The sequence below is a fragment of the Chionomys nivalis genome, chromosome 3 (genome assembly GCF_950005125.1).
Source record: "Chionomys nivalis chromosome 3, mChiNiv1.1, whole genome shotgun sequence".
NCBI classification, from domain to species: domain Eukaryota; kingdom Metazoa; phylum Chordata; class Mammalia; order Rodentia; family Cricetidae; genus Chionomys; species Chionomys nivalis.
Genome location: NC_080088.1, coordinates 89,317,868 through 89,342,747, shown reverse-complemented (window position 1 = coordinate 89,342,747; position 24,880 = coordinate 89,317,868). Strand labels below are relative to the sequence as shown.

The window sequence follows — 24,880 nt, the reverse complement described above, 5'->3', positions numbered from 1 at the left end:
TGTAACTGCAACTCCAAGGGATCTGGAACCATCTTCTGGAATTTGTGGATACGAGAAACATGTACACACAAAAATAAATAAATGAATAAATAAAAACAAGGTAGTGAGTGATAGAAGACATCCAAGATCTATCCCTGGCTTCCATGTGAGCATACACAGGTAAGCACACCCATCCACATGTACACACATGCATACCACACACATGTGCACAGACATACACCCAAGCATCATAAGCACACACACAAGGATGGAGAGCAATATAGAAAGATAGCAATGTTGACCTCTGACCTTTATACTCATACACTCGTATGTGCTTTGCACACCTGCACACACATTTGAATAAACATAAATACATACCCATGATTATAATCCACCCCCACACACACAAATTAAGACAATGGCAAAGGAGTCAAGACCCAAAGGAAGTATTCCATATTTGAATCTACATATTAGCCCTGCAAAACTGACAAGAGTTCCAGGGAAGATTACCATCTTGACCAGAGAAACAAAAGACCTAAAATTAGCAAAATAACAAAACAACTCAACTAGAAGTCCGAATTAATACACAGATTCTGGAGCCAGAATGCAACAGAGAATAAATGCTGACTGAAACAAACGTGTGCAACTTGAAATAACACGTCACAGACAACCACGATCTAATTGAGATGCAACCGCAATCTCTTCAGGGACACTCAGGAAAGCCCAGTGTGGTGGGGAACTAAAACCCACAGTCTCAGGCTGTGCATGGGCAGAGAAAAGCAGTCATAACGGCAACTGTGAATTATTCTGAACCGAGGAACAATGAGGCCAGTACAAACTGACGAAGCTGCTTCCTCACTCCAAACACAGTAAGTTCATGGAGGTTATAAGCTGATTGCAGAGTTGCTTTGGGGCTGGAAAGATTGTATTTCAGACCACTCAAATTCAGCCATATTCCACCCCAGCTGTGCAGAGATGCAGGGTGTCATGGCTTTTAGGGGGGCTCATGACAAAGAGGAACAGTTTCTGGCTAGACCACTCTGGGGTGATCAGTACCTACCTCACTGTTCTGCTCTCATGAACAGGCAGACCCCAATGCTGAGCATCCCACACTGTCAGAATACTGATTGTTTCTGTTAAGACTTTTGTTTTTAACTGTATATGTGCACATTTGTACATGTGAGTTCAGGTACCCCAGGAGACCAAAAGAGGGCATGAGATCCCCTAGGACAGTGGTTCTCAATCTGTGGGTTGAATGACACAGGGGTCACACATCAGATATCCTGCATATAAATATTTACATTATGATTCATAACAACAGCACAATTATAGTGAGGGAGTAGCTGAGAATAATCTTATGGTTGGGGTCACCACAACATGAAGAGTTGTACTAAAGGACAGTGGCATTAGGACGGCTGGGAACCATTGTGCTAGAGCTTGAGTTACAGGAGGTTGGGAGCCACCCAATATCGGTGATGAGAGTCAGACCAAAGTGCTCCACCAGAGTAGCCAGTGCTCCTAACAGCCGAGCTGTGGCTCTGGCCCCTGACCGTGGCCATGAGCACCACTGGCCAATGCAGTCAGACAACCAGCAACAGAAGACTCAACAGGAAATAAGAATTTTTAAAAACTTTAACAATTTATTAGTCTTAATTCCCAGTAAAATATCCACATAATGTCAGAAGAATGGAATGATATTCAGCTGACTACCTTTAATTAATTCCACATAAATATTCAGCATCTAAAAACCTCAGGGAATCATCAGACCAAGTAGAAATTGATTTTTCAAAGCAGGTATTGCTTTACTCTCGTCACTACTCCAGTCAGTGTCATGACCAGTAAGTTGTAACGGTAAACAAAAGGTTTGCCGAGGCTTTTAAAGAGGTCGGGGGCCAGTGGGGTCAGTCCAAGAAGAAGATGTTGTTGAACTGTGTGGCGCAGAGTTTCTTCACCTCTTCTGCAGAAAGAACAGAAAACGGTGTATCAAGGAACACAGCTTCTCTCCTTAAAGGTTAGATGTTTAGTCAGGACATTCAGTTCTTTGGGGATATAGTTAGGAAATAAGTAAGTCTGCACTAATGTTGACTTTAAATTCCAGAAGCCTAAGCAATAACAAAATTAACCAGCTAACAAACTCCTGAGCACACTAGAAATACCACTTCTCGGGGTCAGGAAGAAGCGGTGTGGAGTGCCTGAGACACCCACACTCGGGGCATTAGAAGGATGGCGCTCTATAGAAGCGGATAAGGTGCACACAAACTCTGGCTACAGTCTTGAGATGTACAGCAAGTGCTTCACAGAGATCATGACCTTGACTCTACTGCACTCCCACTTCACTTTGAGCCCAGAGCCTTGAGTATGCCAGGCAAATTCTGGACCAGAGCTACATGCCCACTCCTCTAAATTCCTGTTTTTATTTCAGGCCTGCACTAACTGATGCTTTTCATGCACACAAATATTAACACAAATGCAGATATAACATGTCTTAAGGCTGGGCATGGTGAGGCTGCCTGTAATCACATTCTTTAGGAGAAAGGCCGGAGGACGGTTTTTCAGTTCAAGATCAGACTGGTCTACATAGTAACTTTCAGGCCAGACAGACAGGAGATCTTGTCTCAAAAAAATAAAACCCCCAAACAAATAGGCAAAAGTAAAGATGTAAGCCCCCCGGTTTCCTTTACAGTGTGCTTAATGGGCTACGTCCCCGACCCGTGCTGCTGCTAGTGCCATTCTACAACTGAGCACCGGAGAGGCCCAGAGCCACCCTTGCTTCAGGACAACATTCATTAAGACCACAAAGCATCTGCTGGATGCACCGTGCAAACAGCCAGACCCAGCCCATGTGCAGAGGGTGACAGCTGGAGGTCAATCTGGCAGCCTGTTTAGAGAGACGTGTTCGCATCCCAGACATATGAAAGGACATCTGTACACAGTGTGTACAGCTGTGGGTGTTGATTTATTTTTTCTTTTTTTTCTTTTTTTTGGTTTTTCGAAACAGGGTTTCTCTGTGTAGCCCTGGCTCCCATTCTATAGACCAGAGTGGCCTTGAATCCAGAGATCCACCTGCCTCTGCCTCCCAAGTGCTGGGATTAAAGGCGTGCACCACACTGTACGGCAAAAACAATTTTCTTTTAAGGCATTATTAAGTTAAGTTTAGGACTTCATATTTATTTGTGTGTGTGCATGCGAGTACGTGAACATGGCCATGTATGTGTGCGCCATGGCACACGTGTGGAGGTCAGAGGACTACTTGTGTGTCTTGGGGATCAATCTCATGTCGTCAAGCTTGGCAGCATGTTCCTGCACCCACTAAGCCATTTCACAGGCCCTATTTACTTTTTTGAGTCAGGGTCACCCGTTGCCCAGGCAGACCTCAAACTCACTATGTATCTGAAGATGATATTGAACTCCTGATCCTCCTGCCTCATCCTCCTGAGAGCTGGAACTGCAAGTGTGAACCACCATGTGCAGGTTCTATATTTCTCAATATAGGGAGAAGATCATTTTGAAATATCAGTGGCATTAAAATTCTATTGAAATATCAAATCTTAGTTACCATTGACTTCAATCAGGTTTGCGTTTTTTTGATTCAGAATTACATACAGCTCCCGCTGGTCAGATTTCTTCCCAACAACCCAGTAATCGCTCATGGCTTTCACAATGATTTCTTCATCTTCATCCGCTCTGTAAGAAAATTTCAGATGGGATAGTTTTACATACCCAGCTCAACTGTAGGGAAAAAAAGAACTCAAGACAAGAAATGGCACTAAGCTGTCATCACAAACAGTCAAGAGTTATGTGTGAATGAAGGCAACTTCGTGTGATGTGGGAATAACATCCATGAGTGGGTTGAGCCTGAGCTCTTTCCAGGGGATCTGTGTCACTGGGAAGGCTGAGGCAGGGGGATCTTGAGTACTACCTAGGCTACAGAGTGAAATTGTGTAAACAAACAAAAAATAAATACAATTCCTTTATAATCTATTCTCAGAAAGACAGCACCCACTTTGAGAAGCGGCTAGAATTACCTGGTAAAGTCACTGTTGATGTCACCTAGAATCTTCATCAGATCTGGATGGACAGACGTGAGTGACACACTGGGCGTTTTCCTCATGTGAATTGTACTTTTCTCTGCTAAATTCATGTGGTTGAAGTAGATGAACTTAAACTGGGGTTCTTTCTCAGACCTGTCCAAACATGACACTGAGATGTAACAATCTGAAAGAATAATTACCCAACTGCACAGCCACAGTGTGAAACTTTCAAAGTGTCATGTGGCCTTGTCTCAGTAAACAAACAAAACCCAAAAGAATTTTGAACACAAAATTCGTGAACTAAAACTGTATGGCCGGGCTGGCACGATGACCCAGAAAGGAAAAGCATTCGCCACCAAGACGACCTGAGTTGGAAGCCAGGATGCACGTGATGGAAGAGGAGAACCGACTCCTGAAGACCGCCCTCTGACCTAGACACACTGTATAAAGGTCTTGCGTTTTCAATGGCTGGGTGTTCAAGTCAAGGATCTCAGTGAGGGGGGTCTGGAAAGATGTTCAGCAGTTAAGAGGTCCTGAGTTTAATTCCCAGCAACCATATAGTGGCTCACACCCATCTATAATGGGATCTGATGCTCTCTTCTGGCCTACATGTATACATGGAGATAGAGCACTATGTACATAAAATAAATAAACCTTTAACACAAATTTAAAAATAATCTCAGCTGTAACCAATGCTTCATCCAATAATAATAGCATATGATATCTAATATGATAAAAATTTTCCAGAGAGCTGGTCTACTTTAACAAAAATATTTTCCCTGCTATGTGATTTTTTCTAATGAAAGTATATTATCCATGAAGTCTGACTTACTACCTGTTCTGTCAGAGAGAACTGATCTCTGCTGGCCCTGACTTAGGAGACTAACATTTCATTTATCTCCAGTGCTGGGAATGAATGTGTTCCATGTGAAGCAGTCATGGGACTGCAGCTCACTATGTAACTTTCCACTATCCCAGTGAGAGCTGTGTCAAGCTGCATCAGCCTCTTCTACTGAAGGAAGATGAAACCCAAATGGGGAAATACCTTCTCTTTTCCTCGGGACATCACAGATAGGACGGAACAGCAGACACTGCTTCCTAGACTCTAGGACACGCTGCAGCGTTAACACTGCCCACACCCTTCAGTGAAAGCCACTGCCACTTGACCTAAGCACTTAGTGTATGAGCGTGAACATGACACAGATACAAACCCGGATATTCTCTTGTTGATATTAAACTGCTCACAGATGTCAGATGCCAGCACTGTAAGCTGGGGCCCAACAATGCTGTCCAATCTTCGGCAAAACTCTAGTGTCAGCTGCGTGGAGGCTGGCGGGAGTTTGAGAAACAGCAGTCAGTGCTACAGTACTTTGTGTCCGACAGTTCCTACTCATTCAACAGTTCAATACTTGACAGTCTCCAGTGAAAAATCTACTGACCAACTAAATGAGATAAAGACAACTAGGGAACAAAACAATCAGATGCCCCTTCCTCCCAAACTGAACAGAAATAGAAAGTTAGAGTTGGTTATAGCTAACATGAAAAGGGGAGCCTCTTCACCACGAGGGAGGCTTTATATACCTTAAGTAGTGGCAAATGCGCTGCCCACTCCAGAAATACCCAAGGTTAAGTACTATTTAACACACAGGACACAGCACTCGGAGTCACCGGCTGTTTGATTCATCTCAAACACACCTCATTTAATCCTGAGTCCTTAGAGGGCAGGCACCACTGCCACCCACCACAGTCAGTGAGCACAGAAAGGCACTGGTCCTACTGCTGGACTTTAAATGTAATAGGGATCAGTGAAGGTGGCAGAATTTCCAAATGGGGAGCAGTGATTAAAACAGCCTCTCCATGGCTTGTGACAACATATTGATCATTTAAGGACAGAACCCAGCAAACTGCAGAGATCTGACCCAGGCAGGCTGCAAGCAGACCCACGAGGACACCTACCATCAATCATAAAGCACACAGCTGCGCTCATGGCCTGTGGGGAGACAAACCAGAGGTTACAACTGGTACAGAGAGGCGGAATAAGGGCTGTAAGCAAATGTGGTGAGCTTGTCTTGATTTCAACAAACCAACTATAGGAAGATAGTGCTCTGCCAACCAGACAGTACGGAGGCTCATATGAAGGGGCTGGCTTGTTTGGTATGGTATGGTACTTATGCTATGGTGTGTGGCCTCATCAGTCAGGGACACAAAGGATTTAAAAATGGAGTGGCATAATTTACAATGCTCTCAAAACAAAACAGTACAATGGACAGACAAAAGGCTGGCATCTGAAGCTGAGCATGGTGGTGCAAGCTTTAATCCTGGCACTCGGGAGTCAGGAGCAGCTGAATCTCTGAGTTCGAAGCCAACCTGGTCTATAGCGAGGGCTCCAGGACAACCAGGACTCACAGAGAAACCCTACCTTAAAAATAAGACTTGGCGTCTTATTAATTCAATTTTGATGGATACCTCGGATTTCATTGTTCTAGTCTCTCTGTGTACACTTGACAATTTCCATTAAAAAAAATCAACTTAAAAGAGACTACATGTTGCTAAAATCTTGCCAAATAATTGCAGTTATGACATCAGCAAGTAACAGCAACCAAGACCATAGATAAAACTAAAATTGCCAAGTGTAGTGGTACACACTTGTAATACTAGTACTCAGGAGATAAAGAGGAAAGAGGATCAGGAGTTCAAGGGCAGTCTCAGTTACACAGCAAATTCAAGACCAGCCTCAGCTACCTGAGACCTGTCTCAAAAAAAAAAAAAACAAAAAACCAAACAGGACCTGTAGAGATGGCTCACAGTGAGGAGCATGCACGCCCTTGCACAGGACCTGAGCTTAGTTCCTAGCACCCAGGTTGGGCAGTTCACAAAACTCCAGACACAGGGGAATCTGGCAGCTCTGGCCTCTAAAGGCAGCTGTACTCACGTGCACACACCACACACACACAGTGTTACACGGATAGTCTTTATAACTACAAATAAATTAAAATGAAGAGCTAAAACTGATGGCCTAAGGTCCCATCTGAAGATACTGGAAAAAAAGGGCACACTGAACCTGAAGCCAACAGAAGGAAGGAGTCGCAATAATCAAAGCAGAAATGACCCCAACAGGGAACAAGAGAGAAAATGCACAAAGCCAGCACTGGCTTCCGGGGAAAAAGACAACACAAGACTGTAAACCCTCTTCTCATACTGGAATAAAAAAACGACAGAGAAGAACTCCAGGTACCACAATCAGCAATCAAAAGGAGACATCACCATGGCCTCTACAGGAAGAGGAGGAAAAAGCAACACATAAGTACTGTGAAAATGTGTATGCCAACAAGCTAACTAGCTTACTGGAATTCATAAATGGCTGAGGAAGACAGAAACTACTGAAACTGCCTCGAGAAGAAATGGAACAAGATAAGCTGACAACAAGAAATTCATAATTCAAAAGCTTACACGAAGTCAGGTGCGGTGGCGCACACTTTTAATCCCAGCACTTGGGAGACAGAGGCAGGTGGATATCTGTGAGTTCAAGGCCATTCCGGTCTATAGAGTGAGTTCCAGGACAGCTAGGACTACATAGTAAGACCCTGTCCCAAAAAACTAAAATTAAAAAAAAAAAAATACTCACACAGAAACACCCATGTACAGAGAGTTCTACTGGGAATTCCAGCAAACATTTAAAGAGCACCAATCTCTAAAGTCTTTCAAAAGTAGAACACTTCTCAAATCATCCCATGATAGCATTACCCTCACACCTATACCAGACACAACAAAAAAAGCACCCTCTGGAATCAGCCTGACAGATGCAGGACTGGGGAGAAGGTCAACCATGACCAATCCCTGATAAAGTTTTGGGCATGGTGGCCAGACAACTTCCCTAGAGGGCATCACTGCACACATTTCCCTCATTACTGCAGAAATCGGGGCTGTGTTCTCTGAAGTGTGCCAGTCTGGTGATTCTTGATTGTGTGTACTGTGTATGTATGTGTGTGTGTACATGTGTGTGTGTGTGTGTGTGTGTGTGTGTATGTGTGTGCACCTGCATGGAGACCAGGGGAAGGCATCCATCATCTCTGCCCTGTTCCTTTGAAGCAGGGTCTTCTCCTAAACCTGGAGTTCATGGGGTTTTGTTGTCTCTCAACTAAACTGGCAGCTAGCAAGCCCCAGCAATCCTCCTTTCTCAGAACGCCCCACTGCACTACTCTCCCCAGAGCTAGAGACACAGGTGCACGTGAGACCATGCTTGTGGTGGTACTGAGGTCAGCATTCAGGTCCTCACTCCTGTGCAGCAAGCGCTCTTAACCACTTCAGTCCTGGACTGACTTCCACCTCTGCTCCGTCACTGTTACAAGGTAACCTATGAACATAAAGGCCTTCCAGGGTTCTGTTTTTCACATGAACTAATGACTTTAAATGTCACCTCAAAAAGCAGTTGATGTCCAAAGTGAAGATAGTCCTGGGAGCTCCTGAACTCCTGGGGCCACTGAACTGACCCTTGACTACACTAATGGATACATTACATCCCCAAAAGGCTATTTAAAAAGATAAGGGCTCTACAGAACACAAGTTAACATCGCACCTTAAACTGTATCTATAGACAGAGTCTAGAGGTGGAAAGCCAGTTAGCGTCAGCGCAGTGAGCGAACCCTTGTCCGTGAACACACCACGATTCTAGCCTGGCAGACGACAGACTTTCCCTACTCCAATTGCTGCCTTAAAGTAGGCCTCAGCACAGCTCTGGGTCAGACCCGCTGGGGTGGGTTCCAGGGTGTTCTCGCAGTTTACCCTCCTCAGGCCACTGCTACACAGCTACGCAGTACACCGAGAGGATGTCAGGGTGCAGCAAGACTCTACTAAGTTTGTCTGTTTTCTGTTTCATTGTTGATCTACAGTGGGGCTGGGGTGCTGCTCAGTGGTCAGGTCCTTGTCTAACGTACACGAGACCCTGGGTTTGCGACCTGGTACCAAAAAACCAAACATTATCATTGTCATCATCATCAACATCAATGCCTACACCAAAACCACTCCCTCTCACAACTTCAGACTGCTGGGGAGACACTGCATTGAAGCCAGGTGCCACACACGCCACACATGTGCTCTACTGAGCTATGCCCCTCTTCTCTCAGAACCCTGCTAGTCTCTCTCCCACTGTTGCACAGCACCTGGAGCTGGGGCGGAGCCTTTTACAGGCGGAAACCCTTCAGGACCGTCCTATCTGAGACTGCGCCTCCAGAGGACTGACCTGGGAAGTCGTGAGAAGCAAGCGAATAAGCGGCCTCAATCAGCTCCTGCCCTGACTTCCCTGGAAGATGAACTGGGATATAGACTTGTAAGCTAAAATAACCCTTCGTCCCCAATTTACTTCTGGTCATAGTGTTTTATGACAGCAATAAAAACCCTAACTAAGACACAAGGGCTTTGTGCATGCTACTTCCTCCCATAAGCGTATCTCTTGGGAGATACCCAGGATGGGGCAACTTACCTTGACCCTTCTAATGAATTTCATCTTTTAAAAGCTATATTTTCAGTGGGTCTGGAGAGATGGCTCAGCAATTAAAAGTATTAGCTACTCTTGCAGAGCATTGGAATTCAGTTCCCAACACCCTTGGGTGGCCCACAGCTGCCTCTAACTCCAGCTCTAGGGGTTCTGGTGTCCTACTATGGCCTCCACAGGTACCCTTGCATGTATACACACACACACACACACACACACACACACACACACACACACACACACATATAAATAAGAAACTTTTTAAAATTAAAACCCTTTTAAAAATTGTATATTAGGGATGGAGAAATGGAGAGTTACTGTATAAAGGACAAAGAGTTCTTGAAAGAGATGCTGTTAACAGTGCATATTTTATCATAATAAAACAATATTTTTGAGACAGTCATACTGTGTAGCTCCGGCTAGCTTGGAACTCATTATGAAGACCAGGCTGACCTCAAACTCAGAGATTCACCTGCCTCTGCCTTACTAGTGCTGGGATCAAAGGCGTGCACCACCACACTCAGCCACAATAAAAAAAAAAAATTAAGTGATAGTTTTAATTAAATTGTGTTTACTATAATGTGGTTTTTTGTTTTGTTTTGCTTTTCGTCAGGGGGACAATACTCCCACTCTAAATGCTAAGATGACCTTGAACTTATGACCTTTCTGCCTCGGCCTCCTGAATGCTCTAGTTATAGTCATGAGTCATTCCACTGGGCTGCCTGGACCCTTTCATATCATCCTGCTTCACCTTAATGCACACAACTTCTCTAATCAATGCATACTGCCACTTTTATTTTACTGTGCCTGCACGTATGTCTGTGCACCACACGTGTACCTGGTGCCACAGAGTCAGAGGACGTCAGCCTCCCTGGAGCTGGAGCTGCACACAGCTGTGAGATGCTGTATAACCTGGGTGCTGGGAGCCAAACTCAGGTCCTCTGCCAGAGTATCCAGGGCTCAAAGCCGCTGAGTCGCCTCTTCAGCTTTGTGTATACTAATTTCTTAAAGTCCTCATCTATCCCCAGAATCAGTTTTCCCCTTCTGGGGCTTGTAAGGTCTTCGGGGGGTTTGGATTTTTGTCATACTTAAGCATAAGAGGACCCAAAGCTGCTGAGGGATGGCAGCTTTCTGTGTGGTACAGGACGAGAGAGGCGGCCATGCCATGGGATGGACTCCAGGGTGAGCCCGGCTCCTTGGCACACATGCTCACCTAGCCACTCCTGTCTCTCCTTCAGTACTGTCTTTAAACAGACTCTGTCTCAGCCTGCTGCAGGTTCAGCTACAGGCTTGGCTGTGAGCAAGGACAGGAAGGAGAGGACCTACTAACAAAGATAACAGCCTTACTTCTCTCTTTCCAAGCCCACTTCCCACACCTGGCTTATGCAGGCCACTGCTGAGCTGGGGGTTCTGTGTGCTCCGAAAACAGTGCTCACCTGCACCAGCCCCATCTCCTTACAGCCCAGACTGGAGCCTTCTCTCCTCTCAGAATTCTCTCAGGCATTCTGGTTGTTGCTGTTGTTTGTTTTTGTTTTTAAACAAAACCGGGTTCTCTCTGTAGTCCTGGCTGTTCTGAAACTCCTTCTGTAGACCAGGCTGGCCCCAAACTCACAGAGATCCACTTGCCTCTGCCTCCTGAGTGCTGGGATTTAAGGCACACACTACCACCTGGCTCAGACATTGTTTTTAATCTTTCTATTATCCAGACAATGGCAGGAGTCCCTCAAACTGGTCATCCTTTCTCCCGTTTTCCTGTGACATAATTTTTAAGCCTTTGAATGAAAATGTATCTGTAGTTTCAGGTATGAAAGAAGATAGACCTGTGACCAGTTTTCTTTCTTGTACCACAACTGACTAGAGAGAGGGGATAGAGGGGGATGGAGGAAGAGAGAGGGGATGGAAGGGGAAGGGAGGGAGGGAGAGAGAGAGGGAGAAAGGAGGCAGGGAGAAGCACTAACCAGGTGTGGCATACACCAGCAGTTCCAGTTACCAAGAGGCAGAAAGAAGTAAAGACTGCTTGAGTCGAGATGAAGACCAGACTGGGCAAACAATAAAGCCTCATTCCAAAGTGAAAAGAAAACTCAACCTAACATACATACATATTCTCACAAGGAAGTATCATAAAACAAAATACTGTCCTTACAATCAGTCAGCCTAAAGCTTTAGAGTTCCAAGCAAAAGCAGAATTCACGGAGCACGGCCATAGCGAACAGATGGGAGGCATTTGTGCTCCGTGGGCACCACCTCTCACAGCCTTTGGTCTGTGGGCATTCGGGACTTTGGAAACTTGAATATCCCGCCTTAGCCAGTAATTCTTTCACTAGTAGCAAAATCGTCTAAAAGGACTAAAAGCAAACTTCCTACTGCAGAAGAGCACCCGTTTTGAGTTTTACAGAAATCAGAGTTTGCAACCCCTTTTCCAAGAAACATTTAAGAGGTGTGACGTGGTGCTGGTCTACACATGCAAAGGAGGTTTGCTTTAGTAACACTGTAACACTGGAGGCAAAACAGTTGTTACCTTATAAACAATTAAATGGAGCTCTTCATAAGTGTCATCTGTATTTACAAAAATTTTGGGGAATCTGCATTTTGCTTCTGGATCATTAAGGTTCAAGGGTCCAGTAAGAAATCTTAAAAGTAAACACAGAGATGACTCAACTCAATGAGGTAAATTGTAAACACAACATAAATAGAACACATTCCTAGTCAAAGGCTATCAATGTTCTGTTGATGCTAGATGCCATTTGGTAAACACCAAACCAGAATACAATAAAGGAACAGTTTCATGTCACTGGAGACAATAGAATTTCCTTTTTGTGTTATTGCTGGTAGGGCAATTCAATGCTCATGACTTTATCTTTACCAGAAGAGATAATGAAACCAAACAATGAAAGTCCTACCTTCCGTAGTGTTGAAGATTTCCTGGCATTTCTGGCCTTATTGGGGAATCCCTTCCTGCCAACTGCAAACACAAATGTTGAGAACAATTAGACTGTTAGCCTTTCACAGTGTGACAACAGTGATCCTACTCGCTAGCTGTCTCATGCCATTCTGCTGTATCATTTTCCTGTATTCCTCTCCATCCAGAAAAAAAAAGGAAAGTACATTCTAAAATTGATGTGTGCACCCACAGAACTGTGCTGCTCTCAACCTTGGCCAGAGGTCTGTTTGTTTTTCAGTGATAATGGCTAATGCAGGGCCTTGATAACTAACTAGTCAAAGCTGGGTTTAAGTGACTGAACGGTCAGTGGCAGAACAGGTCATCTATACCAGCCTTCCGCCACCTCCATCGAAGGCTCTCAGCCCTGAGAAGGGAGGGTGAAGAATGTGAGAGCTGGAAAACAGCAAGGAGGTCAGTAACATAAATAATGAAGAACACGAAGCCAGGAGGAAATGGTTTGGGGGTTCTGGGTGGAGCTGAAAAAGAAGCACTGGTGATGGATATGATTAACATACAGACTGTATGTATACAACATGCATGAAATATATAGTACAAATACTACAAAAATACATGAAGAACTAAGTTTAACCAGGACAGTGATAATGTCCATCTAAGCCTAAATCCCACAAACAAATCCAGTTCTTTTACTAACTGAAATGTCCATGTGGCGAAAGGTTCTTATCTTTTCACGCTACCCCATGGAGACTGCCTTCTTTCCATTCCTGCACGTGGGAATTCAAAGTTACAGAAGTACAGGCTTGTCTGCAGTCAAAGTATCTGTCTCCATCCATGGCACCAAGTTTCCTCAAAAATCTGTACTTATCATGCTTTGATTTTGCTAAAAAACCACTGTTTTGGGAGCTGGAGAGATGGCTCAGCAGTTAAGAGCACTGACTGTGCTTCCAGAGGACCTGGGTTTGAGTCTCAGCAGCCACATGGCAGCTCAGCCATCTGTAACTCCAGTCCCAGAGGACCCAATGTCCTCTTCTGGTCTCTTTAGGCACTGTAAGCACATGATATACAAACATATATGCCAGCAAAATTCCCATACATATAAAACTAAACAAATTTTTAAAAACATTTGGTGCAGCCGGGCGATGGTGGCGCACGCCTTTAATCCCAGCACTCGGGAGGCAGAGGCAGGCGGATCTCTGTGAGTTCGAGACCAGCCTGGTCTACAGAGCTAGTTCCAGGACAGGCTCCAAAGCCACAGAGAAACCCTGTCTCGAAAAACCAAAAAAAAAAAAAAAAAAAAAAAAAAACATTTGGTGCTCTTCTGGTTTTAACAGTATGTAGTAGCTTAAATGTAAATGGCCCCCATAAGCTCATAGGGAGTGGCATTATTAGGAGGTGTAGTTTTGTTGGAGTTAAGTATGGCCTTGTTGGAGGAAGTGTGTTACTGTGGTGGTAGGCTTTGAGGTCTCATATGCTCAAGCTACACCCAGTGTCTCAGTTCACTTCCTGTTAGCTGAGGATCAAAGACTAGAATTCTCAGCTCCTTCTCCAGCACTGTACCTGCCTGCATGCCGCCATGTCTCACCGTGATAATGGACTGAACCTCTGAACCTGTAAGCCACCCATGCTTTCCTTTACAAGACTTGCCATGGTCATGGTATCCTTAACTAAGACAACATATCACCTCAGAATATCCCCGATGCATAGTATACCCAGTGGTGAAAATGTGTAGCCCAATACTAATCTGAGAGAAGCTCTCATAGTATAAGTTCATACTGCCGTGCTGCATTGTAGCCTTCCACATTACACACGTTCTTCATCATGTAATCACGGACTGGATAGAGTCTTCTGTTGTGACACCATGCTATCAGAAGTTGGCAAGCATCAGAAGTAGTTCCTTGGAGGATGTGCTTACAAGCAAGGCTTTGATATCTGGCAGAGTAGTCCTGGCTCTGTCACATCCTTGTTGGACAACTGTGGTTTGAATCTAGGATGTCCCTCAATGATTGTGTGTTAAGGGACTGTTCCCCAGCTGGTAGTGCTACTGGCAGGTGACTGGACCTTGTGGATACCAAGCTCACTGATGGCAAAATCCATTGATGAATTCAAAGTTGAATGGACTATTTGAGATGGGTTCTTGTTGAAGGAAGTAGGTCAGCAGGCATACCCAAGATATATACCCAAGATATATCTATCCTTGGTTGTTCTCTCCCTGCTTCCCACCCTGAAGCAGGCAGCCTCTGCCACATGCAAGCGGCCAACCTTTGAAACCCGAGACTGTGACAAATCAAGCTTTCCCCCTCTGAGCTGTTTTCCTCAGGTATCCTGACAGTGATGAGACGCTAACACATCTACCAGAGTGCTGATGTCCCCTAAGCCTGAGCAACCTCCTGTTAGAATAACCAACTCTTGAGATAGCTCTGGAGGCTCATGAGGGCAGTTAGATGTATGTGTTGGACACCGGAAGCATCACTAGGGCACAGTGAGTACCCAACAACTGACGGAAAGGAGCTGAATTCTGGATAAGGCTCTCCTCAAATCTCTTCCAGTGTTTCCTTGAAGTGCTAAGGCTGTAACCCAGGGCCTTGTGTATGCAGGCAAGTACTCTGCTAGTGAGCCACATGCCTCCCCTTGAGTTGATCAGAGGGGTTTTCCCATCGTTTCAAATCAAGGCCTTAAACACTGGAGAAAGATGGTGGATGAGGGTGAGAAAAGAGCTTGCAAACAAACAGAACAAGCAAAAATAACGACGTTATAGGTGGTAAACACTTCACTTCCAGCCTAAGAAACTATAAAAGAAGACTTTGGGGAGAACTCCAGCACTTAATGTTCCCTATGAAACACTGGCAATGAAGTACCACAGTGGCAAAGCAAGCCAGGCAGTTAGTCATCTATTCACAATGTAGATAAGACGCTGCAGACTCAGCCAGGGCTCTCACACATCCCTGGCACTTCAGAGTTCTTTAACCCTATCCAAGACCCAGCTTTCTCTCTGTCCCATGAATTGCTCCACCTCCTGCCTTTGAATACAAGAGACCATAGAAAAGGTGACACGCATGGTTTCATATGTGACCGTGACCAACCAGTGCACAGCTAAATATTGCTGAGTTTCACATACCAACATAAAGCAGAGTCCTGTTGCCCATCTTGGCACCCATCTCCACCTCCCGTCTACCATGTGCATGTCTTCATCCATAGAATGCAATCATACCTCAGGTTCAATGTGCCTGGGGAACAGTGAGGTGGTGAGATATTTGTACAAAATCCTCATGTCGTCTTGTTCTAATCCACTCCTGAAACATCGGGAAAACACTGGGTTACAGTTTGGAATTGGTCTTCTGACTTCCCTGCCCTACAGGAAAGCTCGTTTTTGTCTTTACATAATAGGAAGATGCTGAGCCAGGGATGGAGTTAAGACAGGAGAGGAACTGCCTAGCATGCATGAAGCTCTGGGATCCATCCCTAGCACTGCACGGGCATGCTGGTGCACATCTGTAATCCCAGCATCAGGAAGTTAAGGCAGAAGGATCAAAGGTCATCCTTTGCTACTTAGAGTTCAAGGCCAGGCCAACATTACACACTGCAGGAGACAAATAGACCCCTCTCCTCTGACCAGTAAGTTCAGGAAGGGGACACAAGCCAAGGGCTGGCACGGCACCCATGCTGACGCACCACCAGTCGCTGCTCCACAGCCTGTATTTTAGATGAGACTAGAAACAACAAAAGCCTTTAGTCCCAGCACTCAGAGAGGCAAAGGCAGGAGGATCTCTGTAAGTTTGAGATGTACGTGGTCTACAGAGTGAGTTCTAGGACACTCAGAGATACACAGAGAAACCCTGTCTCAAAAAACAAAAAAACAAAAGAGCACCCATGTAAAAAGCTAAGTGTGACAGTACATTCCTGCAATCCAAGTGCTGGGGAGGTGGAGACAGGAGCATCCCAGGGTCACTGGCTGTCCAGCCTAATTTAATCAGGCAAAATGTCAATACACATAAATAAAATAAAGATAAATGTTTAAAAATGAAAGTAAATACTCTAGGGTCCCTACAGCATAGATAGGAAGAGTGGTTCAAAACCTTTGGAGCTCGCATGGCAGCACCGACCCTAAGCAGTCTGGTAGGTGGTGAAATTTCCAAACCAAACACATGGATGGTTCTAAGAGTTATCTTTTGCAGAAGTAACTGAGATGATAAAGAGGAAAGACAAAGTAAAACCAAAATCGAGATACAACGTTCCTTCTGATATATACGTAAACATTGGGTTGAGGGCTGAGGCAGGAGGATCACAAGTTACACACTTGCTATGTAAGCCCGATGACCCAAGTTTGAGCCCCCAGGCCCACCTAGGACTGGAAGGAGACCGGTTCCATAGGCTGTCCTCTGATGTCCACATGCCTGTGCCCACACATGCATCACACAGCAATAGTGAAATCCAGCAACATTGTTTCCCTCACTTAAATCCCAGCAACTCATTTGTACAGATGGCATTTATACTCTATTAAACTGGTTTCTGTTTAATTGTATGCAGCTTTCTGCTATCTTTACTTCAATGCTAAGTGGCCTTTCATCTGTCACCCCAACTGTCTCTGGGGGAGACACTGATTTATTTGAGAATAGCTCCCTTCTCCCCAACCTCCCCCTTTTTCCTTCCCTCTGCCTTTCTCCTTTGCTTCCGCCTTTTCCCCACTTCTCATGTATGTTCGTGTATGACTCTATGTGTACGCAGGTGCACATGTGTAAGTGTGCACTGAGTGTATGCACCGACATAAGGACATCCACGGTTAATACCAGGAGTCATCCTCAATGGCTCGTCTACTTTATTCACTGAGCTGGGCTCTCCCCTCAAACCGAGAGCTCACTAACATGGCTAAATTAGCTAGCTATCCGCATTTCTGCCACTCCACCCCCCTGGCATTTATGTGGTTCTGAGGATCTGAACTCTGATCCTCATCCTTGCACAGCAAGGGCTGAACACTGAGACATCTCCTCAGTTCTGGCTCTAGTTCTGGCTCCTCTGCTTGGTAATTGTAATTGTTTATTACCCTAGCTTTGTTCTAAATAATCCTTCTGATCTGACAATTCCTACCAAGACCTGTCCAGCTGTGACAGACAACCGCACCAATTGCTGCTGAGTTTATTTCTCTGACCACGTCTCTTACGGGCCAAGCCACAGGGCGTCACCTACCAGATGAGCTGGTCGTTGTAGAGGAATGCAGTATATTTGACTATACTTAGGCTTTCTTCCATTCTATTGATAAAGGACTGGATTTTCAAGTACGTCATTTTATCCAATGGAAAGAAGCTGATTCCTCCAAAAATATCAAGCAGGTCACATGACTGCAAATGCAGAGTCTGCAAATACTGTGGGGAAAATAAGACACAAGCTTAACAGCATACTCACATACTCAACACAGCGCTCCTCCCTGGAAAGAATCTCACGTTAGGCTGCCATGTACGGCAGTCACACTCTGATGAACAGCACAAGGACAAGTCCAACAAGTACTAAGTCAAGAGTAACTGGATTTAAAATCAACAGAAAAGCTGAAAGCCCACTGTTTACTTGGTATGTTTCATCTCTTAGGATTCAGCCCCTTAAGGATCCACACGACGGACCATGGCCAGACACAGTGCCATTCTGAAGAATATTAGTCAGGACAACAGTTAACTCATAACAGGGCAGTGATGATGACGAGAACAGGGATTGAGACAGATGGCACCAGAGTGACTTAGTAAATTATCATTAGAGTGAGAAACACTTCAAGATGGCTCAGAGAATAAAACGCTTGCCACATAAGCATGAGAGCTGGTGTTCAGACCCCAGCATCCACAGAAAAAGTTAGGTGTGCATGATGGCTCCATGCAGCCCCAGCTGAGGGGACAGAGACAGGGGACCCTGGAGCAAGCTGGCCAGTTAGACTTGCTGAAATAGTGACCTCTGGGAGAGACCTTGACTCAATGCATAAGCTGGAAGGCAGCTGAAAAAGATACCCAAGTCAACCCCAGGTTGCATGCACACAGTCATAGTAAGTTAAATAGACAATACAAAAATAGGTGAGATGTGGGGTGAGTGAGAGGCCCCTCCATAGGCTCAGATATGTGAATGCTAGGTCCTTAGTCGATGGGGCAATTCCGAGAAGGGCATCTGGGTCAAGTCCAGCCACTCTTTCTCTCTGCCTGCTGCTCATATAAACAGATGTAAGCTCTCATCTACTGCTCCAGCCCCATGCCTGCCTGCCTGTTGCCATGCTTCCTGAAGTGATGGTCATGGGCTCACCCTCAGTTAGAGACCTTCTTCTATAAACTGCCTTGGTCATGGTGTCTCTTCACAGCAATGGAACAGTAACTAAAACAAGAGGTATTTTAGGGAAAAAATAAGTTGAGAATTATTACTTGAACATAAACTGAATTTGACAGAGGTTGGGGCAAGTGAAGCAAAACCCAATGCACAATGAAAGAGACTGGTAACTATTCAGAGATGTCATCACTCGGGACATTCACATTCATGTGACTGAATCTGTGTCACAGCTGTGCCCGGCAGTGTTCTACTGCTGTGAAGAGATACCATGACCACGGCAAGGAAAACGCTTAACTGGGGCTGGCTTACAGGTTCAGAGGTTAGTCTACTGTCATCCTGGCGGGAGCATGGCAGCACACAGGTAGACATGGTGCTGGAGAAGGAGCTCACAGTTTCTATATCTGGATCCACAGGCAGAAGGAACAGAGAGTCCCTTGGACTGGCTTGGGCTTTTGAAACCCCAGGGCCCTCCCCAGAAACACACTTTCTCCAACAAGACCACACCTCCTAATCCCTTCAAATAGCGCCACTCCCTGATGAGTAAGCATTTGATCTATAGCCTAGGATGGCCACTCTCATCCAGATGACCACACAGCTAAAGCCCCTTTTCCTGAGTTAGTCCACATGAGGTCTGTGAGGACAGCAGAACCAACGGAGCTGGGTGTGACAGCTCATGTTTCTAATCCCAGCACTTTGGGATGCTAAGACAGGAGGATTACTGTACTGCAACTCTGAGGTCAGTATAAGATAACCAGTAAAATCCTGCCTCAAAAAATAGATAAATAAGTAAAAAGAAAGAAGTGTGTGTGTGTGCGCATGTGTATGTTCATGAAATAAAGTAAAAATGCACTCCAGTAACCGTTCTAATTTTTCTAGTCAGCTAGCCCACCCACACAGTAAGATAGCTTTTGAAGTAAGCCTTCCCCACCACACGCACTACAGATGCAGGCAGAACCAGATTAAGCTGAGACATGTCTGGGAGCTGCCCCGGGAGGCCTGGATGGAGACAGGGTGCTCTGTCCCAACAGCCTAGGTTACAGGCTGATGAGCTCTCACTGCCCTGGGTTCCTTGCCACATTCAAGGTCTGGGTTTGTATCTAAAGAAAACAAAGCTGGAGAGAGCTCCAAGGTTAAGAGCTCATACTTTTTCTGCAGAGGAGCAGAGTTCAGCTCCCAGCACTCTGGCGGGGACAGCTCTCAACTGTGTAACTCCAGCTACAAGGAATTGGACATCCTCCTTTGGCCTCTATGAGCACTGCACTCACGTGCACATACCCACACATAGACACACACATACATACATTTTAAGATAGGAACAATAAATTGGGGCTGGAAAGAGGCTCAGTGGTTAAGAGTATTAGTGACTCTTCCTGAGGACCCAGGTTCAATTCCCAGCACCCACACGGCAGCTCACACCTTCCTATAACTCCAGATCCAGGGGATGTCACACAGACATACATGCAGGCAAAACACTAATACACTATCTATGTCCTTAAAAATAAATTAAAAAACAAACGTGTCAGCCTCTATATTGTTCCATAAGCTCCCTGGTGTTGGGGATTAGCCACGGTTCTTATCCAGACGAGCTAAGTGCTCAGCCACTGACTCACATACCAGCTGCACTGATGTCTCTCAGAACTTGTCTGCATATTATTAAAGTTATAAACAAAATTCAGGACACTTACCCGATGGAAAAACTTCTCTAATCTTTCTTTTAGAAGCTTGACACCTCCATCTTCCATGGCTTTCTGAAACGTCCCATTAAAAAGCTAATGGTGGAGAACAGTGTGGAAAATAAAGTCAATGACCTGTGCTACTCGATCTCTCTGACCCCATAAATAAATTAAAGACTACAACAAAAACAATCAAACATTTTTAAAGATGGGAATGTAGCTAAATGGTAGCGCGCATTTGCGTGAGTTCAATCCTCAGTACTCCAAAAAAAACAACTATTTTTAGAGCCAGACATAGCAGCATGCACCGGTAATCCCGGCACTCAGAATGCTGAGGCAAGATGACTGTGAGTTTGAGGTTGGTCTGGACTATGGAGAGAAAACTTGACTCAGCAAGCAAAGTATAACAGAACTGTTTGTAAACATTTCCCAAGATTATCTTCAACACAGTGGACAGACCCTGATTTGAAAGAGAATGCCGGCCCAGTCAGAGCCTGCGTGTCCTTTACCACCGCCTAGCCAGATGAGTGCAGATCTCATCCTCGTCAAAGAAACATCTCCCCGCAACAGAGACCACTACAAAAACCACGACTCATCAAAATGCAGAAAAGAAGCTCTCGTGTGGCGCCCAGATCCAAGTGAACAACTACAACACAATCCTGCACCTAAGGCTCAGAGACCACAGAAGAACAGGAAGCAGAAATGCGCATGAGCCAGAGGGCCAGGAAGACTGTTGTGAGGTTGCATCTCCTAGAAATGTCAGAGAAGCTACACCCATGAAATCTTATCAACTTGGCTGCCCAAACAAGACCTGAACAAGGATGACACCAACAGCCACCCTAACACAGAAGGGAGAAACTTTATGGAAGGGACTTAACCTAGACTAAAAACTAACAACTAAGGAATGTTGAGAGCAGGGAAAACAGTCTTCCCCCACCAAAGGGCTATCCGATAGCCAAGTGGTCAGCTCTGAAACATATACAAACAAGTAACATTACATGGACCGAGCAGGTTTTATGTGTGTGTGTATTTAGGTTATATATGTATGTAGTACACATATATACAAACATACAAACATATGATTAAGACAAAGAGACCATGAGCAAATGGAGTGGGGGTTATGTGGAAGGGGCTGGAGGGAGGAAAGGAAAGGAGAAAATATTGTGATGATATTCTCATTTCAAAACAGTAAAATAAAGAATTATTTTAGAACAGTATATTTATTTGTTCTTTCGCAGAGGGCAGTGCAGATGTGGAAGCCACACCTACCTTGTACATGCCGTAGCACTGCCGTAGCACTGAGCTGTACACCTTGTCCTACAAACAAGAAAACAGCATCTCACTGGATCCGGGCACAGCAACAGAACAACTCTTGGCAAATCACATGATTATTAGAACTTGGTTCTACGGTAGTTGTATGCTGAAATAACAGGCATTCAAGTGCAAGTTTACAAACCAAGAAGCTGCTGTTTGAAGGGCTTCACACACAGATGATCAGTGGAAGGGATTAAGAAGACAGGGCACTTAAGTATTTTTAGAAGATTATGTTAAAGTAAGCAATAAACATAAAACTTTCCTATGACTCCCAAGAAGACTCTTAGAAGCTACCAAGTTTAAAGGAAGTCACTTGACACATCTGGGAATAACCTTCCTAAAGGCACGGGGACAGAGACTGCACATTACCAACAGCTCCTCCTCTTGGTACTCCACAACGGGCTTGCCGTCTTTACTCTGCTTCTCGATGATAGGATTCCGAACAACCTATGAAGTTTGATAAGCAGAAATTATATAATGATACGATTGTATGTCTTAAACCTCCTCTTAATTTTAAAAGTCTGGGGCTGGGCAGTAGCTCAGTGGTAGAATGTTTGCCCAGCATATACTTGGGGTCCAGCTCCAACAATGGAGTATAGACAACCAAGGGCCAGCAAGGTGGCTCAGCAGTTAAAGGCACTTGTCTACAAGGCTGGGGAAAGAGAGAGCAAACCCTCTCAAGTTGCCTTCTAACACATGTACTAGGGCACACCTCCCCCGACAAAGTAAATAAGTAAGTACAATAAAAACATCCAGATAAAGAAAATAATTGTGAGAGCTGGGGAGAATGGCACAAGGCTCGAGTTTGATCCCCAGCACCATGGAAAAGCAGAGCATTCTTAGCACTCAAGAGGCAGAGGCAGGTGGATCTCTATGAGTTAGAGGCTAGCTAGTCTACAAAGAAAGTTTCAAACCAGCCAGGGCTATACAGTGAGATCCTGCCTCTAAATAAATAAACAAATGAATAAATTGTTAAGGAGTGGGATATGGTGGCACAATCCTAGCATTAGGGAGGCAGAGACAGATGGATTCCTGGAGCCTGCCAGCCAACTAGATTAGCATAGTTGGCAAGCCTCCAAGCTTTGTAAGAGACCTTGCTCAGAAAAGCAGGTAGACTCCCAAGGAATAGCACCCAAGATTGATTATGCACCCATACATACACACATGCTCACTGGGCAGCAGTGGTGCATGCCTTTAATCCCAGCACTTGGGAGGCAGAGGCAGGCAGCTTTCTGTGAGTTCAAGGTCAGCCTGATCTATAAGAGTTCCAGGACAGCCAGGACCATTAAAAAGAGAAACCCTGTCTCACCCCTCCCCCACAAAAATGAATAAACACACATATGCTCACCACCACTCTACAAATACACAAAAATTATTGAACATGTTAGACCACTAAACACAAAATTACTTTGGTTTGTTGGTGGTGTCTATTCCAGAGCCTGGCAGGAACCTATGCCCGCTAGGCAAGTCCCTACTAAAGAGTACCATCTGTAGACAGAAAGTTTCTCATTATTATTATTATTATTATTATTATTATTATTATTATTATTATTATTATTATTATTATTTCATTACTATTAGAGACAGGGTTTCTCTGTGTAACCCTGCCTGTCCTGAAACTCACTCTAGACCAGGTTGGCCTCCAACTCAGAGTTCTGTGGGCCTCTGTCTCCCGAGTGCTGGGATTAAACAGTCAGAATCTGAATAGAAATATTGATTTTTAAATTGCAACCGATTTTCCTGTGATTCCTAAGGGCGCAAATCCCCAGAACTTCACTATTACTGGATATGTAAATACCATGACCATCCAGAAATTTTCTTCTGGTTCATTGAAGAACTGTCTATTCTTCTGTGTGTGTAAAGATTTTGCAGGTTTCGATGGGCTGAAAGTCCTAGGGGAAAAAAGTTTTCAAAACATGGTTGGAACAGCTAGAGTAAGTTGAAAGAATTCGTCAATCTCTACAAACAACAAACAAATCATGTAAAGCAGTACCTCGTAAACTGTACAATTGCTTCACATAATCCAACATTTCTAATTTTTTCATTCTTTTCTACTTCATTTGGATGATAAAACAAAATTTTATTTTCTTCCTAAGGCAGGAAGAAACAGAACACAGCATTAATGTCAGCATTTATTCATCTTAACTCTTAAAGTGCTGAGTTTAACATCCACTTTTCCCATCATTGAGGCTAAAGACAAAACCTAAAAATGACTTTAGAAAACCCAGAATTCCTTTATCATGGTTTTGTAAATACTGTCATTCACCAGTCTCACAACTGTGGTATTCACCAAGTCACATTTCATCAGTAGTACAAGAAGAGGTTAATGAAAATCCCGGCTTTCTTTCCGCGAGTCACCAAGCCTCTTGAGGAAGGTGCATGTATGCACGTGCGCAGAAATACAGATCGGCAAATTAAACCAAGTCGGCTCAAGAGCACTGGGACTGAAAGCCTCTAAATAGTCTGTGATTTATTTGCAACAAAACACAGCTTAGGACATTCTTTGAGGAAGTCACCACCCTCACCTCGGAGCAAACAAAATCTCTTACTAATTTTTTGGGGGCGGGGGGGGGGTAGATTAACTTTCTGAGGCTCCTCCAAGTTTGTTTAGTTGGTTTGGATTCTTTTTTGTTTTTGTGTGTTTTTGTCCGTCTGTGTCCCCCCCCCCCCCACACACACACCACCACCACTTTGGAAGCTACGATCCACCAATCTGGTTCCACCTTAGCAATCGAAGACTTTCAAGAGAGAAGACAAGTTCAATTTCGATTGCCCAGAGTTGACTCAAAGGGAAAGACAGTCAAGCCGGGCGGAAGGATTAACCTGACGGACCTTCACTGACAGGACCGGCCCGCGATGTCAAGTGCCCGGCACGTCCCACCCGGAGCCACAGCAGGCGCGGAGCAATCTCGGTCTGGACCGAGGCGACCAGAAGGAGCAGCCTCCCGGCCGCGCCCTGCAGCTCCCGAGCACTGACAGCGGCCGCCGGTGCCCCGGCCCCTCCTCGCGCCCCGCAGCCCGGTCAGCGTACCTCTCCCTCGCGCGGCCCGAAGCGAGGGTTGTAGATGAAGAAGCTCAACAGCGCCGGCGGGAACTGCTTTTCCTGGGCCGCCCAAGTCCCCGTCCCGGCCGCCGCCGCAGCCATCCCCACCCGGCCCCCACTTCGGGAGCCTCCCCTCCGCCCGCTCAGAGACAGCAGCCT

At 45.1% G+C, this 24,880-nt stretch overlaps 2 protein-coding genes across 2 annotated transcripts in view; one reads left to right on the top strand and one right to left on the bottom strand.

Annotated features, from left to right (window-relative positions):
- Window positions 1–4,219, top strand: part of Rsph10b (radial spoke head 10 homolog B) — a 52,347-nt gene extending 48,128 nt beyond the window's left edge. The window contains exon 21 of the mRNA XM_057763652.1: window positions 3,968–4,219. The gene's annotated coding sequence lies outside the window, so the exon portion shown is untranslated. The remainder of the gene's footprint in view (window positions 1–3,967) is intronic.
- Window positions 1,608–24,880, bottom strand: Ccz1 (CCZ1 homolog, vacuolar protein trafficking and biogenesis associated). Its single transcript, XM_057763659.1, has 15 exons — window positions 24,710–24,880; window positions 23,672–23,769; window positions 23,477–23,570; window positions 22,048–22,125; window positions 21,634–21,681; window positions 20,377–20,460; window positions 17,582–17,757; window positions 15,609–15,690; window positions 12,402–12,463; window positions 12,020–12,131; window positions 5,967–6,000; window positions 5,222–5,339; window positions 4,005–4,163; window positions 3,536–3,663; window positions 1,608–1,936 (listed from the first exon to the last, which is right to left on the bottom strand). The coding sequence occupies exons 1-15, from the start codon at window positions 24,821–24,823 to the stop codon at window positions 1,881–1,883; spliced, it is 1,443 nt and encodes a 480-aa protein (XP_057619642.1). The 5' UTR covers window positions 24,824–24,880; the 3' UTR covers window positions 1,608–1,880.

What these genes read in the sequence shown, in the direction of transcription:
- Ccz1 (XM_057763659.1), bottom strand. Translation starts at nt 24,823, where the DNA reads ATGGCTGCGGCGGCGGCCGGGACGGGGACTTGGGCGGCCCAGGAAAAG. An exon ending in AATCTTCAACACTACGGAAG is followed by an intron (nt 12,132 to 12,401) that starts GTAGGACTTTCA and finishes TTTACTTTTAAG; the next exon opens with ATTTCTTACTGGACCCTTGA. An exon ending in AAACCTGATTGAAGTCAATG is followed by an intron (nt 1,937 to 3,535) that starts GTAACTAAGATT and finishes TTCTTTCTGCAG; the next exon opens with AAGAGGTGAAGAAACTCTGC.